Source organism: Vanellus vanellus, assembly GCF_965231255.1.
Source record: "Vanellus vanellus genome assembly, chromosome: 9".
In the NCBI taxonomy this organism is placed as follows: Eukaryota; Metazoa; Chordata; class Aves; order Charadriiformes; family Charadriidae; genus Vanellus; species Vanellus vanellus.
The window spans coordinates 1,637,106-1,654,348 of NC_138914.1; the positions used below are offsets into that span (position 1 = coordinate 1,637,106).

The 17,243-nt window shown below is 44.3% G+C and overlaps 1 protein-coding gene across 1 annotated transcript in view; it reads left to right on the plus strand.

The window, feature by feature from the left end:
* Positions 1-17,243, plus strand: part of PTPRG (protein tyrosine phosphatase receptor type G) — a gene marked incomplete at its 5' end in the record, with an annotated part of 415,116 nt that overhangs the window by 293,110 nt on the left and 104,763 nt on the right. Inside the window, one exon of the mRNA XM_082487722.1 lies at positions 8,324-8,390. Coding sequence (XP_082343848.1) covers positions 8,324-8,390 — 67 coding nt within the window. The remainder of the gene's footprint in view (positions 1-8,323; positions 8,391-17,243) is intronic.

Below are 17,243 nucleotides of genomic sequence, written 5' to 3' on the forward strand. Positions count from 1 at the left end.
GTTGCAATTACTTTTTTTTTTCTTTTACAGAGCTTTGTATTTTAGATATTCTGCTGCTGCTAATCAGATTGTGCTTTTGGGCTGCAGATATCTCTTGTTTTTCCTCAGATATATGCGTATTAACATCTTTCAATAATTTGTTAATTTAATGTGCTATTCACTTGGAGTAAATTAGCTGCATCGTACTTTCGAAGTGCAAGAATACTTCGGTGAAATTAATGCCTACCTTATCAATGGAGTGAGTCAAAGTTTGGGCAAATGAGTGGCTTACAAAAAGAAAGGAAAATACATTGCTGGCTGTTTCTTACCATCCTGGTGGTTGCAAATCTTGTGCTAGTGAATGGAGGTAATGCTGCGGGGGGAGGCTGCGAAGTCTTCCTCAGCCCGGTGAGCTGAGCCGTCAGCCGCCAGCGTGACTACAATACACGATCAATGTTTCTTTCCGCTAACAAAGAAACTCGGTGTGCACAAACACAACGAGCTCTGAGCTGAGTTATTAAGCAGTACTTAACTCTACCTTTGGGTTTTATGTTCTTCCTTTTTTTGGGATGGTGTCCTATATGTTGGCTTGCGACGTGCTGATGCAAATTCTGTTGTATGATCTCCTGAGGTAGCTTGTGCTGCCCCGTTGCGCCCATATTTCAGCCAACCTTTGGTGCTTCTTGTATTTTCAAGCATCCCTACTGGGCATAATAAAAGTGGAAGCTGCTGATCTATAACCTCGTTTGTCCCAGGATGTCTGTAACTAATTTGGGTGCAGAGGCAGCCGGTACGAAGCAAAGGCGGCGGCGAGCTAAGGCTGAGAGGAGCTGTGGTTGCAAGCAGATGCATTGCACTCAACCAAAGACGAGGGGCAGCCAGAACACCTGACCCCAAAGTCGGTTCAGTGGCTTTTAAAACCATTTTGGACTTAAAAAAAAAAAAAACAAACCCTCACTAAAAAAAGGGGGGAAAGGGCAGCTTCCTCTTTGGCACTGCTAGGTAATATCTCACTGTAGATACCCTCCCAAAGCTGTGATGAAATATGAAGTTAATACATGACTAGCAAGCTTTCAGTCAGAATGATGTATTATTCAAAGTGGAATTAGCTAGGAGGATCAATGCATACCCATTACTCCATTTAAAATAATCATTGGAAGACTCATTAACTTTTTTTTACCCTCTTTTCAAAAAATATAGTGAATGAGACGTCTAGGAACATCCCCTCCACCACCATATGCATCTCTCTGCCTTCAGTATATTTTCATCCATAGCAAGTTTAACACCTAAAGGCCAAAACCCAGATTTAACTCAACAGAATTTGCCTTCAAATCACTGAACCTGAAACCATTTGCCGTAGGCAAAGGCGAACTCAGCTCTAATCCACATTTTAAAAAAACCAAAGGTCATGGCAGTATCTGTGTGAAATAGCGCGTGTGCCAGCGTAAGGTTCAGTGTCACATCTTGCCTGGGTACCTGTTATTCTCTCTGATTTTACACATGAGCGGAAACTTGAAGTATTAAGGGGGCTGTTTCCACTTCTTGTTTTCCCTTACAAATGCATTCTGCAGGATACTTACTTTGGGCAGTCCATTCATTACACGGCAAATGCTTTCTAGCTCCCAGCTCACCTCTGTCAGGCTGCAGGCTCTGGGCCAGATTTGTCCTTTTGCATCAGCTCGTATGGGAGATGTGCAATTATAGCATATATGGGGGAGATGGCAGAAAATATCATCTGTGGAGGAGCAGGAATATATCATTCTTGGATCATTTAGTGCCTGTGAAGGTGAAAAACTTAGAGCACCAAATCTAGCTTATCATTGCGTTGGGAGCTCTGTGGGCGTTTTCTTGCCTTGGCAGATAGCTCGGTGTGCTGTAGTGTTGACCAGTATCCTTTCTCACCCATCAGTTCTCCTGAAAACGACCAAATAAATATTTCCTACTTTATTGCAAAGCAAAACGCGAGTAAACTTTTCATATCTTCTGTTCATCCACATTGCCGATCCAGCTGCGATATTTCACTTCCTTTTATTCATAAATGTTTAAGAAATGAGATATTTATCCACAACCCGATTTTACAGTGCGGACTTCAAAAGGGAGAGAGGTGAGACGATGGACTTTGTGCGGAGCCCAGGGGTGCGTGCCACAAGGCCAGGACGTGTATCCTTTCTCAGTGCTGCAGACCAATGCAGGGCTAAAGCACCATCGTTCAGAAGGGTTAGGGGTGGGACCTACCCAAGCTGTTAGCTAACTCTGAGACAATTTGGCCCCAAAGCCATGAATTTGAAGAGTCACAAAGCAATATGCCAACTACTTTCCCTTTGCTGAGGAAAGTATGTTTCTTTTGACTGCGATTATCTTGGATTCTTTGAAATGCCGCTGCTGTGATGTTAAAATGCATATTGTGTGGCATAATGTTCACATTAACGGGATTCTTCTCATTTTTCTGTTCTAAAACAGTGAAAATCAGGTCCTTTCCCGTAGGGATTGAGGACTGGCATCTGTCCAACTCTACTGAGCTGATAAGAGAATAAATTGTTTAACCACGTTGATCGTCCTGAAACCCTACAGGACAATTTAATCTCTGCAACATAGTTAATTTAGCAGAGTTTTCTTTTTCTTCTTAGTTTGTACAGAGTGTTTGGAGATTGCAGTATTTGGCTGGTGAGCTGTAGATCTTAACCGCAAGCTGCAAGGGAGCCGAAGGCGCGTGGCTGGGGGAGTATTACCCCTGACTTTCACCGTTGTAATTGAAAGTAGAATCTGACACATTGGCATCTCTCTGTGTCAACCATTGTCGCTGGCTTCAGCTGCCACGGTTAAGTATGTAGTCATTCATCCTTGGCAGACCCCGTCCTTTACGGCACAAGAGGATGGTCTCTGGATGTTAATGCCACAGCACTCTGGGAGCAGCTGGCTATATCGAATTCAAGGCATGCAGATTGTCTTGGCCATTTTACTTAGCAGATGGGTAAGGCTTGATAAATTGAAGATTTAGTTTCCAAGTCAAGGGCCAAATGTTGCAGTGGGAGAGAAAAGTAAATTATATCACTATTCGGAGGGGAAAGGCTCAGGTACTGTATCACGAAATTGTTGCCATTCATTTTCCTCTGACTTGCACAAAATGCATGTCATTTCACCTTTCAATATAGCCGACTGTGGCATTCTCCGTCGTTTTGAGATGCTTTGCAATACTGTCTGTGAGCCCATTTAATGAGCTTGAAAGCAGTTGCTGCAAATTTATGACAGTTTAATAAGTCTAAATGCCAGATTTTTTTAAGGCAGAAATGAGAGAGGAATTTGTATTCTGTATCACTCTAAATAGGTGGGTCGTCTGTTCTTTTTACCCCACACCCTTTTCTTCTATACCTATTTTTAAAAGGAAAGTGTACTCCTCACTCCTGAGCTGTTCAAGCTGTTAATGTTCCCCCACTTTTCACAAGGTGACCGGTACCAGCAAGCATTAGAGAGCTTCGTGGTGCTTCCCCCAGCCCTTCTTCTGTTGGGTGGTGGGAGAATAACCCGCCTTTGGGTTATATATTATAATATATAATTAATATAATTATAATATATTATAATAATAACCCTTATTATTATTGAGCAGCCGCCCAGAGCAACGGGAAAGGGGGGAGTCCGGCCCTTTGGGCAGGGGTCCAGGAGGCAAGGTGGGGTGCTGCTCTGTGGCCTCTATAACTGCCTCAATATGTATTTGGGACTTCCCCTCTTTTTCTGGTTTTATTTGTTACCGTTCCCAAAATAAGCATGGTAGGCTCAAAATTTTTGCCTGAGACTTTTTTTCTGCTTTATAGAACTGTTTCCAGCAGAAAGACGGGTCATGGTTTACTTATATGACTTTAGCATATGGTTTAAATTATATAGCGCGTGGTATAAATGTTAACACTTTCCAACTCTGGTGATTTTTGTAAAATCAGAGACTTCGGGAGGTTCTGGTTTTGTCCTATAAAATAATCAGACGAGCAGAGCGCTTTGGCTGCTTAATGTACAATGAATGATAGAGAAGGAGAACTGGTTGGGGTTTTTTTAACTCACCAGGAGTTGCTGAGCTTCTTACTGCTGTAACACAGGGGCTGTCTGTGGAGTAGTACCTTGCCCAGTCAAGTCTATTTTTACATGCTGTGGCTCGGTGCCCGTGCTAGCGTGGCCAGCCTGCTGGTGGTGGGGTCTACCCTCTCGTCACACTCCTGCTCTGCTCCTTCGCTGGAACGTTCCTCTTTGCAGTGTTAATAACGTTATCCTGAGAAGGCGCTTAGCTCCCTGGCCTGCCTCCTACCCTGGCAGCTCCGAGGGTAAGGCTGTAGGAACAGCGCTTCCGAGCAAGGGGACAACAGGGTGTGCTGCTGAAAGGTGTTAATGCTGTTGTCAATAGAGTTCGTGACTGATCAACCTTGTTGCTCACTGAGGAATCAATCATTTCTCGGTCCCCCCGCTGGATGCGGGAGCTGTAAGTAAGTGCACCCTGTCTAGGGTAATGATTTCCACCGTGACTTCACTTGAAGAACATCTCTGGTTTATGACTGCAGAATGGGGTCACTTGTGCATTACCTTTTCCTACATTGCAAATGCTTGTTTTATTCATTGCGTTAACGTCAAGCCGTTCATTCTACTCGGAATGGCATGTGCACCAGGTATCGAAGTCACCCAAAGGGTACGATAAAACAAAGAGATTTTACTTCTTCATGTCATGTTCATCCCATATTTACCCTATGGCGAGAGCTCTGTCAGCACAGGATACCGTTTAATGATATCTCCGTGTTTATTTTTGCCTTGTGCTTAGCATGATAGTTACCTATTTATTTCTGCTGAAGAGGATTACAGGCATTTTTCAATTATAAATGATGCACGCAAGCATTATTTATCCTGTTTACTCCAGACCCATAGAGTGTTAGTCAGTCTTGAGCAAAAGCATCTTGTCCAGGAAACAACATTTGTCATAGTGGTACTGTGGATATTTTAGGGCAATTTCAGGATGGTTTTCCATCTGTCCCATTAATACTTGCTGTGCAGCACGCTCGTGACCAGCAGCATAGCAGCTTTGTGTTGGAGCTTGAGAAATTTTCATTCGTGATGTTTCTTGTGTGTTAGCCTCTTGAAGGAGGAGGGGGAAACTCATTCCTCTTCTCTGGCAGGAAAAGCTTTGCCCAGCTTTGGCAGGCGGGTGTTGGGTGAAGCCTAAGTGCTGAGACCCGGGTACAGGTGTATGGTCTTTCTCTAACTCCGCAGCCAACGCATCATGAGAAATGTGGCAGGTAAAGTCAATCTGAAGAATTCTTTGCTGTTTTCCTTCAGGATACAGTCATAAGATAATAAAAAATATGCTGCTCTAATACAGATTATATAACAGAGACAGATAAAAACAGTTTGTAGAAGGATATAAGCTCAAGCTTCATGACATGGAATCATAAAGGAGGTCAGAAGGACACTTCTTATTCTAGAGATTTTTGTCCTTTCTTCCTTCTGCTTTTTTTGCCCTTCTTTTCTTTTAAGTATCAGCTGTTGTCAGAGACAGGATTCTTGTATGGGCGAATCTCTGATCTCAACCAGCATGATAGCTCCAGGCCAGTTAAACCAGAGACGTACAGCAATGGGGATAGAACTTGACATTTTGGGTTTCAGAAACCTCCTTTTCTCTATGAACACAGGCAGAAAAAGGCTACAGAGAAGCGCAAAAAATATAGAGAGGAAATTCAAGGTGGGGTGGGTTTTTTTAAGAACTTGAAGAAAAAAAGATGTAAGAAAAGTTTTGCTCTGAAGCCTGAACCATTCCACAAAATGAGAAAACTTTTGGGCACTTTTCTAATGGTCTTGCCAAGATCGTGAAACAGTTGTAGTGAGGTGTGGGAGAACAGTCTGTGAGTATAAGGAAAAAAGGAGAGAAGCATCTGGAAGGAAAAGAAGACTGTTCCATACAGGTCTGAACTGATGTCTCCGCAAGTGGTACTTGTTTACATGTGATTTTTAAAGAAACGTGAGATCCCGCTACCCATAGCCTTGGAGGAAACATGATTACAGATGCATGGAGCATTTGCTTTCCAGCCCCCAAAGAACTAACGTGACTGTTGATTTCATGCTATTGAAGAACACAGCACATTTGCAGAATATGCTATCAAAAAGATTGCGTAGCGGAATCTATACAGGCGTACCACCTCAGCAGATTAAAGGGGCGCTGCGAAGGCTGAGGTTAAGAATTGATCTACTTGGACAGAAAATCCCCAAAGTTTTAACCTTTCGGATTCTTTCCGTCTATTTGCTTTCTTCAAACTGATTGCAGCTGTCACCAGAAATAAAAACAAAGCAAACAAAATAAAACTCCTTACAACTTATGGTTAGGCAGCAATAAATAAAACATTTCTCAAGTCCAGTGCAAGTTTTACTAAATCGCTGGTAGCTTTTTTAATGATTTTTTCTTGTTGTTTGGTTTAGTGGCAGCCATGTCTTGGAGAAACCTGAATAAATGGAAAAGGTGCAGGAACGTGTCTTGCAGCAGCTCGGCATTTTTAGTGTTTACTGTTGATTTGCCAGAAGCCAGAGAGAACCTACAAAGTGGGTCATTGGGTTGGGTGTACTGTGATTATTATTTATACCGAATCCAAAGTGTACAGAGCACCCCTTCGGGCATATAAAAGTTCATGCTTCAAAGAGCTCACAGCCCTCAGGGCTAATAATATTATTGCCAGCAACATCTAAGCTGTATATATTTCAAAGCTGCTGTTGCCGCTTTCACAATTTTATTGCATATCTCGCCCTACCTGATTGTTGCAAGTTCTGGAGTACTGTGATGAGAAAAGAATCTTCAATTTCCATTTAAAACACCAAGCCAAAACAAACCGTTTTGTCTCTAGACAAGAGCATGAAAGTGTATCCTGAACACAGCAGAGTAGTTCAAAGGCCAAATAAACAGAAAAAAGAAAGGTAGTTTGTTGTGTTTTTTCTCAATGCAGTTGGCTAAGGAGATAATGAGGTTTCTGAGATTCCTAATTAGTCATGGGGAGGAAGGATGAGAAGAGACGTGCTTGTGAACCTTGGGCAGTGGATTCCAGTTTTCTCCTCGGCCCATTAAAATCTGTGATTTTTTTACAATAACACATATTTTGGATGTGCTGCGGTCAATGATGTCCTCTTCCTAAGAGCGCGCCCCAAGCCGGTTCTGTGCTCCACGTGACAGCGTGTTCCCTGCTGGGCACAACGGCCTCTCTCGGGGATTTCTTCTTTCGTCTCCACTCCTTTCCTCATCTGTTAGTACATGGCCATAACGCGATTAAACTCTGTTTTTCCTCATGACATCGAGAACTTGGGCGGGCAGAAAAATACAGAGGAGCGCTTTTGCATTCAGTGTGTCTGCCCGCTGGGAGAAGTCCATCCAAAAATGATCAACACTGCTCAGGCTTCTGATACTGACTGGTGGCAAAAACAAAAAAGGGAATTGTGCCACGTGAGTGAGGTGCATGCCAGTATTTATCTCCCAAAAGTAAATTGGCAAGTACCTTAAATAAAGGAACATGTTCAGAGAAATTGTGAGTTATGCCTTCAATACCTCTGAAGAGGCAAAAGGTTAAAAATAAATTGCATTATTGGTTGTAAATTCCTTGGCTGTGGTACAAGTGACTGAAATGGTGGGTTTAATTTGGAAGTTGTGGTGCTAAACAGGGTTAATCCTTCCTGCTGCCTTCCCCTCCTCTCTCTGGTGCTGGTTCTCACCGTTGCGGAGGACGCGGGCGATTGCTGGTGATGGAAGAAATGCTGCAGGACACCAGGTTTTGGTCCGGCAGCGCAGGCGATTGCATTGTCAAAAATCAGAGGTTTCTTCTAGATCCTCTCACAAAGCTTTTTTCCCCTCTCCCTGGTCCAGGTGACACTAAATTAAATAAATGTAAAAATATGAATGGCAGAGAGATGCCAAGGCCCAACTCCGTTACAGCTGAAAGGGGTCCGGCTTCACTGACTGCAGTGGCAGCACCAGATTCATTCTCATATCAGTAAGGGACGAACTGGTCCGCGATAACTTCTGTTTATCGCAGGAGTTTTCCTCTATGAAAGCAGAAGTAGATGGAGAAAAACCAGCTCTCTGTTTTTAGGCTTTGCTGGGCTGATAGTATGGCTAATGTTTTAATGAATTCAGAGGACGCTTTCATTTGATTTAACCTTCCGTACTTTATTTTATTGCGCTATGTATCTTTGGCATTTGGTGAAGAGGCATTGTAAATGTGAGAACTGAGCAGCTTGTTAGATAACATCTTTTTTTTTTTTTGTCTTTAGAAGATTAAACTGAGACTGTTCTGCCTGATGCCAGAATAGATGTAACCAATCCTGTATCCTTTGCATGTAGGTCAGTCAGAGGGACAATCCAGCGCTGGATCCCATTATCCATGGGTTGAAGGGCGTCGTACATCACGGTAAGTAGCTGCTTAAACTTTCCTCTTGCCGGGAAGGGGAGAAGGGCAGGAATGTTGTCCTTAAGGGATCAGGTCACCCCTGAAAGGACACGGTGAGCCTGCACATTCCTCATTCACTGATGCTTAAGGGCATCACAGCCGTTATTTGATTGGTAAAGATCGCAGTCATTTGTTACCTGAAAATGGGTTGGGGTTAACAATAAACAATTTGTTTCTTTTCAGTCAGTGCTCCAGAACGCGTAAGTTATCAATCAAAACCTACTACAATATATCACTCGTATTAGTACTTCGAAGGCAGCGTTGATGCTTCACTCCTGCTATTTATCTTCTGTTTGCTCTAAAAATACTCGTCTCTGAAGTTTCTATTTGTTTATAAATTATTTGTCTTTCAAATTTAGGGAGCTGATAATGAAACAGAAAATTAACTATCTGTGAAAATTAATTAAACTTTGCAGCAGATGAACATCTTTCTAATGCTGACATAAATACGATCATTCGGCTGTTCTGATGCATATAAACCTATTATCCTTGAACTTATAGCAGGTACTGAAATAAATATTAATATATTTTATACTTTTATAACCAGTTTTTACTTAGGAATTTTCCTGAAACCTTATCACGGGTAATGCATCATTAGCAACGACATCAAGATGCTCCGGTTCCCGAAGTACTCTTGTCAGGGTTTAATATAATGATTTGTAAAGTTTTAATAATCTCATTGTAATTCAAAAGGCATCTGCTGGAATGGTGCTAGGTACTATAATAAATCTCCGTCCCATCTATAGTGCTGTGATAAAACATCTTTGCACCTTTTCCGAGGATTGTCTTTAGACATTAGCTAGTGCTGTAGAGCTTAGCAAACATTTTTTTTCTCTTGACTGCAAACCTAAAACTAGTTGACAGTGCTAGATTAAAACAAATAGGATTTTGAATTAATTGCTCTACTTTCGGAGTCATTTAACATTGCAACTGGGAACACCAGTAAATCCAATGAAAGTGAAAAATAGGGGTTAAATGATAACGTACCGTAAGTCCTTCATTTAGAGAATTTTCCATAGGTGTTGCCGTTTATAAATTGCAGTGTTCTGCTGTGAAACAAAAACAACACACTGAGCTGAAAAACTGTGTTGTTTTCCACAGAAATAGATGTTATTATCTAGCTCCCACTGGGTAACAAGACACGCTAGCAAAAATAAAGCGAGGACGAGTCGGGCTGCAAGGATTTTTCGGTGCCTGAGTAATTCGACACTGAAGTCAAGCTGCCACGTACCTGGGCCAGGGTCTCTCTTTAGCTCTGTTTTCTACCTGCCTCTGCTTCGAGGCTCTCTACCCCCTGCGAGCGCGACAGTGTTTCAGCCGCCTCGTCGGGTTTTTCCTGCTCCCTGCCTTGCTCCTCGCTGCTGCAGCCGACACAGCCACTAGTGGATAATCACACCAGTGGCCCCTGAGAGTATTATTCCGTTCCCCAAAATAATTGTTTGGGTAGGATGTGGCACGGTCCCGAGGTTGTGATTCCCTGGCCACATAATGGTTAGTCCGCCTGGGTGCTGCCTACCCGCAGCAAAATCTGGGTGGATAAAAGGCGTTTATTTTTGTTTTGCTCACAATGCACAGGAGGCTGCTCGTGTTTCAAGTAAAGGAAATCGCTTGATATATTTCAATAGCTTGTTTCCTTTTCAAAGCATTAAGGAAGAAAAAGAGGAAAATCTTGCTTTCCTTCCTGTTTCAAAGGCCCTGATTAAAGGCCTTTGCTAAGGCTCTTTTGGTGGCTAGAGTAAGGGAAATTCCTCCTACAAAGTAGTTGTTCAAAGAAATTGTTCTCTTCAAGTTAAATATTGATGGAACGCTTCAGTGAAGAATTCTCGTACCTATCTCTCTTTTAATGTCATTATATAGCATAATAGTAAAGATGTGAGCTTTTATTCCAGACACCCTCGTTTCTTTTCTTGAGGTAATTTACTTACATCTTGCGTGAGCACATTTTCGTGAATTTATCTGAAAAGGTTCTTCCTGCCTTCCATTTGGCTGCCTTCGCCAGGGACCCTTAGGCAACACAGACTTTTTGGCTGAAATACAGTGGAAAACTCTTGTGGTTTTTGGACAGAGTGGTTGGATCGAGCAGGGATCCGACAAAAGGAGCTGGAGCAAGGCAAAATTGAAACCTGAAGCTTCTTTGCATTTGATAACATTTCCGTGCCCCCGTTGTTTTCGGGTGATCACCGCAATACAGAGGCACATGCCTGTAGTGTAGAAATCAGGAATACAGATGAATGTTGAGATAACCGCCTTGCGTTTAAATTAGACCACGTTCGTGTATCCTCTGGTGGCTGGAGGGGTCACCAGCCCCTCAGCTTTGCTCCTCCCATCTGCCTCATCTCCCTCTCCCTCCAACCAGCCAAGCATCCTTCCCGAGTTGCGCTGGACAGTCACTCCTTCCTCACAGTCGCTCGGTTTCTTCACGTGCTTTGTGCTGGTACTAGAAGGCCTGGTCTATATGGGACTGCACTCTGGACCACGCTGTACGGGGCACCCGTGCTGGTCTGTCCCTGTGGCGGTGACAGCTCCAATGACCCTCAGTGAGGTGTAGGGATGGTACTGCTGGTTTTCTTATTTTTCTCGCGTAGCTTTTTGGTTTTTTCTGGGAAGTTTGCATATTCTTACGGTGCCCTTCCAGGGGTAAGTGAACAATTTAAGTGTCAGAAGGACTTTCTGTGGAAGTGAAAGTAATTTTTGCTTGAGATTTCGTCAGGGATTTGAATTACTTACTAATTTGATGGAACATAAATAATCGTGCCCTTCACAGTGTCACCGGCTTAGTAACAGTGATGGAGAAACGCACGCATAAAAATCAATACCGGCTTAGTGGCTGCTCAGAGTTCACTTTTTTCCCCATCTCCAGGCATAATTTTGTAGAATCTTAATGCCACATTAAGCTTAATTTTACATGAGCAACCATATAAAGTTTCTTAGCTGGAAGGAAAACCAGTGATGTACCAAACAGCCTAACAATGTTTGGATCAATGATAATGCTTTTCGCTTTGCCCCGCATCTTCCCGACGAACAGTACGTTCCCGTCACGTCAACGCTCCTCAGCTCCCGCATCCGCCCTCGCAGAGCATTGTAAAGGCACAGGAGCGCCAAGGAGGCTCTGTTCAGAGCTGTCAGATGCCTGTTGCTGATTTTAAAATTGCCTTTGGTTTTGTGCTCTGCCAAGGATTTGTCACACCTCCCGCCAGCGAGGTGCCTGCTATTCTCGCTCCTGCTTTCCCTGCCGCGAGCGTGCGTCTGCCGCGGCGCCCGCCAGGGACTGACAGCTGGCGGCCTGCAGCCCGCTCTGCAGAAGGGATGGAGCACGGGCAGGCGTGATACGCATCTTCGGGGGCCGACTTGCCGGTGTCTTTCTGTTCTGACCGCTGAGGGTCTTTTTTAGCTCCTCCGCGAACGCTCTTCTCATCACCAAAGCTGATGGGAAAAGTCACCAGCGACGCTGGTGCTGCTGGGATGATGCTCGTCCTTAGATGAAGTTGGAGCATTAGGTAAAGTAATAAAGCCAGTAGTGCCTGGCTGCGCGTGCACCACATGTGGCCCGGTCGTGGTGCTGCAAATCGGACTTTTCTGCCTCTGCTTTGCTGCCGATGTGCCCGGCTGGGTGTCCTGCCCTGCGCCCCCCTCTGCTGCCCGTCCTTCCTCGTGATGCTGCGGAGCACGGGGCAGGACGGAGCGGCTCTTGTGCGAGGGCTGCGGCAGCTCCTGAGGCCTCAGAGAGAGCGATTGTGCCCTTGTGGGAATAGGGGAAGGTGAAATACCAGGTTATGTCTTACACAGTTGATTTGCATCAAAATGGCTACTAACGCCTTTGGCTGCCACATGCTGCAGCAAGATCCCAGAGGAGCACCTAGCGGGATGGAGCTGCTGCACAAACATGGCTTTTCCCACCTCTGCTGTCTTTGACTTGCCCTTTTTAGTACCGTTTTGTATGTAAGGCTCTTAGAGATGCCTTTTCCTTGTTCTTACCAGCTGCCTGAAAGGCTTTACAATGAGTCGTCTTCTTCCGTGTCAGTCCTGAGGGCCGGGCTGGGGGCTGGGCGGTGGTTGCCCTCTCCCAGCCTGGGCACGGATGCTCTGCGCGGCCCTGGTGTACCCTGCAGGCAGACGGGGGTCAGAGGGAGCATCCCCCCACACTACCCCGGGCCCCTGGAAAAATCTCGCCGGGTGATGGAAACCGTGTTTTGTCACTCTGTCCTGTTCTCCGTGTCTGTCACCCAGAATCTACACGGATCAGCAGAAAATTATTAGCAGAGCACTAATAAATTACCACAGCAGAAAAGCCTCTATTAATGTCACAAAAATGGGACTCTTATTCCCTTCCTTGTCAAAAGTGAGCGCTGAAAATCAAAGTGCAGCCAGATCAAAAGCTGAGGTACAAAGTGAATCGATGGCATCTGTTGCTTGTTTGGGAACGTGGGGTGGGGTGAGGGGAAGAGAGGAACCTTTGTTTATTTAAAAGGGAGTTTGGAAAAAAAAATCTTTCTTTTTTCCTTCTGCCTTTGTATTATTAAAATGCCATAGCTTAAGCTCAGCGTGGAGCGGAGTCTGATCTTGGGTCTCCCTGGAGGTGGGCGAGAGGTGTTCAGGGAGGTCGGTGGTGACCACCGAAGTTTCAGGGGCTGCTGGGGAGACCGTAGCAAAATGCAGCAGAAACACAATTGCTTTAATAATGAAAAAGGATAGACAATAAATATGTTGCACGTCTCTCCAGTTGTCCTAGGCAAAAAGGCAGTGAATAACCTGTTAAAATAAATCAGCACTAAAAAGGAAGCAATGCAGACAGTGTTAGTTACCCTGTGGATCTGTCACACCAGAAGGCATAATAACAAGAAAACACCATTAGCAGCATGACAGGTTTTTTCTTTTGTTTTTACCTTTAACCGTAACAGCACCTGACAAGCTGTGTGCTCTCTGCACCAAATATCCAGGGGTTGGAGAGAAGAAAGGCGGGGGAGAAGGGTGAGGCTGAGATCTGCTACCGCGGGACCCTGTCTTTTACAGTACAACTTTGAAGAAAGCAGTAGCCCAATTTGGAACAAGGAAGGCCATCAAAGGGAGAGCAGCGCGATGTGTTAAACTGAGCAGGAAACGTGGAGGAGCGTTTCTTTTTCCTCGGGGACGATCTGGATCTGTTCTTTTGTTTTCTGATCTGTTCTTGTGTTCGCAGTCAGAGTAGCGGTGCGAAAGGGGCCAGGACGCGATTGCTGTGGAGCAAAGGGCAGGAGGAGGGAAGTGGGGAATGAAGATGAGAGCAGAGGTGATAAGTTCACACCTTTATATAGGGCAGCTGTGTGCAGAGCTGCAGGGGTCTGTATCGTTTAAAAGAATAAATGATGGAAGTGTTGGAAATCTCTGGTCCTTCACCCGTCTGCTCTGCGGAAAGCGGTGCTGGTCACGGCTGAGTAAAGACCGGCAAGCGGACATAGAAGTAATATATTGCACAGAAAAAACAAACTCAAACTAACAAAAAGAAGATTGCGGGGATAAGACCTCAGAAGTTAAGAATTAAGGTTGATGGTGAATGGGAACAAAGCATCTGCAGGGCGATGGGTGCTTTGCTGGTGGGTTTTGAGGACCTTTGCTGAGAAGAGAGGGGTGGTGAAGATTGAGACCGTGCGGTTTTGTTCCGGCTCCACTGGAGCAGGTGCGAACAGCCCAGGCTCCTCTGGCCACTTCTGCCTCCCTTCACCCTACCTCCGCCAGGGCCCCGTTGCTCCAGGGATCCTCTGCCCCTCTAAGCTCCCCCGTCACAGTTTCTTTTCCCTCCTGTCGCTGGTGCCCATTCCGTACGTGTTAGTTTCTGTATCCCTCCAGCCTGGTCTCCGCGGGTACCTCTGCCTCCAGGCAGGTTTTGCGAAACCCGGAGAAGCCTCACCCCAGGCTCGAATGGCAACGGCCGCTCTGCCGAGCCCCGCAGCAGCGCTGTTTCAGCATTAGAGGGTCAGAATTATTTTTCACTTCTTTAAGAGTTAAGACCTCTTCTCCCCAGCTAAACCTTTTCAGCCTAAACTGCTTTAAGAAAGGGAGTGAGAAAAATGAAGCCTGAGACTGACACCTGGCATGGAAATGTTCCATTTCTTTTTTTTTTGTCACGAGACTTGCCTTTTTTTCTTTCCTCCTGTTTTTTGTGCCACTCACTGGTTGGCTCAGATTAAATTAGTCTGCAGGACTTTATTATCTCATTCCCTTCCTCCCTGCCATGCTGTGCTTTCTGTGTCCTTAAGGTTCCTCACATTGTTCAGCAGAAGCGCTGGTTTTTAAAAAACTAAATAAAAGTGAGAAAAATAATTGCGCAATAAATGAAAAGAATTACCCCGAGTACAGAGGACTGTCAGGAACTGCTCTTCACGCTGGATTTACACAGCGAGTACTCATCGGCTGCTCTTTTCAGTTAAAGTAACTTCTAATGTTTGTAGCGTCATCTTTAAAATCCCCACCGTGGGTCCGGTCCCTGGCTCTGGTGTGCAGCGTGCTGTATCTGGGGAGTTCTGGCTCAGCGGGTGTGCGGCATGGTGTCCTTTTGATTATTTTTGTGTGTTTGCTTTTTAAATGTTTGAATGCAGAAGAAGCTTTAGAATGATTTGGCTCATTGTGAAAATGAAATTGGCAGTAACATTGTTTAACAAATTTGGGAGACTTTCAAAGCTCTTCATATTGGTATTGCAGATTTCAGTTATTCAAAGTGTAGCTGGGTAACGTTTCCACCTATCAGGCATTGCACATACGTTAATTTTGGAAATAAGCTCATTTTAAGATATTGTTTTCAATGCAGCCAAGTTCCTGTTTTCTTACAGAAAAGCGTGATGAAAGTCTCAAAGCATTCCATGAGATATAAATGGACTTGGCATATAGTTATTTTCTTGTGATCTCCAATCCAAGTTCCTGTTAGATTTAAAAAGGGTTTTGATCACAGATAGTTGTGTGCTGTTTACCTGCGTATCTCAAGAAGCCTTTTACTCTAAAGTGATTTGGTTAAAATTCAGGTCTATCTTTATCCAGCATTTTACAGAATATATTTTTAGCAAGTCAGTCTTTGAACTCAAAACATTCAACTGATGGCTCTTGCAATATAGTATTTGTTGCCATCAGCTTGTGGAAACCGCAGTACTTGATGGAGACCCATTACTGGTATCTGGTTTAAGATCTGACTTTTTCCTCTGCTTGAAAAACTATTGTGCACGATTCAGTATTAGTTCACATCTCCTGGTGATGCCTTGAGAAATACAGAGTGTAAATAGGTCAGCTTTTTCAAGCGTGCCTGCAGTTGCTCTGCCTTTGGGTTGGGTTGTACAAAAAAATGGCCCTTGGTCCCATGCAAAATGGGGGGGAGGATTTCCAGCCCGAGCAGAGAATGCGCTGGGCGTTACTTTTCACATTGCTGTTATGGGAGGTAGACACGAATACTGTATCAGAAGGTCAAATGTATTACCAGCTGGCTCTGTTAATTCTTTTTTTTTGTGTGTGAATGTAAGAGTTTAAATACAATATTGTCCTTTTATGCTGTGGAACACTCAGTAGTTTAAATGTCACATTCATTGTCTTAATTGTCAACAGTGAATCTGTGGTACTTGCTAATTTTTCCTTTGGAAATATTACAGAGAACACTTGTTTGTGGGCCTTGGTGCTGTAAACAAAGAATCGCTGTTTGTTAACTGTTGATAAAATGGGCTGTGCTGCGTTAGCGGGGCATCTCGGTGGATGTTTTGGGCGCTGCTCTTTCCCGCATTGCCTGGGAGCGGCGGCCGCAGCAGCACGTTCACTGCTGCTTTCCCAGAGGAACGCTCTCTAGTTGGAGGGCCTGTCCTTAGGGTCACCATCTCGGGGGCTCCCGATTTCCGGGTTGTTTCTTCTTCTGCTTGGGTGCCCGTCTGCGTTCGGGTGCTGAGATGGGAGCGGGACGAGGAGCAGCAGCAGAGACCGCTTCGGTGGCTCCGGTTTATGCGTAAGAACGAGTAGGTGGCTCATGGACCGGTTTTGCAGCGCTGATTGCTAGCACCGATTCTTTCCTAGTGCCTGTCAGCAAACGCTGCCTTGCAGATCAAGTAGTTCCCATCCTCGTCCGCTTTCTCCCTCCTAGAAACTGCTCCCCCTGCTCAGTCTGTCCCAGCCTCCTGGGCACAACTCCTGCACAGGCACTGAAAATGGGAAAGAGGAGCTGGTCATAAAAGACGGTGAAGAAAGGTTTGATATTATTTCCAACCTTGCTGTTGCCCATTTAGTAGGAATTGTATATATACACACATATACATACACATGTGTGTATGTATATGTGTCTAAAATATCTCACAGTGAACTCTGTGGCTTAGCTTGCAAATTATTCTCCGTACAGTTTTACCACCAACAATAACCGATTTAAGGTTGAAATTTTAAGTGACGTGACTTCAAAATCCCATTTTCAAAAATGTCTCAAGTTCTTAGGAACATAACTTCATGGCATTTACTCTTTCTATACGCTCTTGAAGGATATGGGAGGCAGACTCCTGAATTTCTAAGTCCCGTTTTCTTTAAGCTTCACGCGAAGATCAGTTTGTGACTCTGGTTTCTAAAACTCTGCCCCATGCATCTAGATAAAAGTGATACAAATGAATTATCTCTTTTCAAAAGTGTTAGGTTATTAAAGCATAATCAATTGATTATCATCTATTTTAGTAGTCATTTTAATCCAATTACATGTGTTTTTTAATTTTAATCTTTGGAATTCATTACTGAAAACTTACAGCCTTGCTTGTAGCCATGAAAAATTAGATCGAGTACACCCTGCCCTACTTAGACTGTGTATTAGCAAAGCTACGTTTTCCTCAAGAA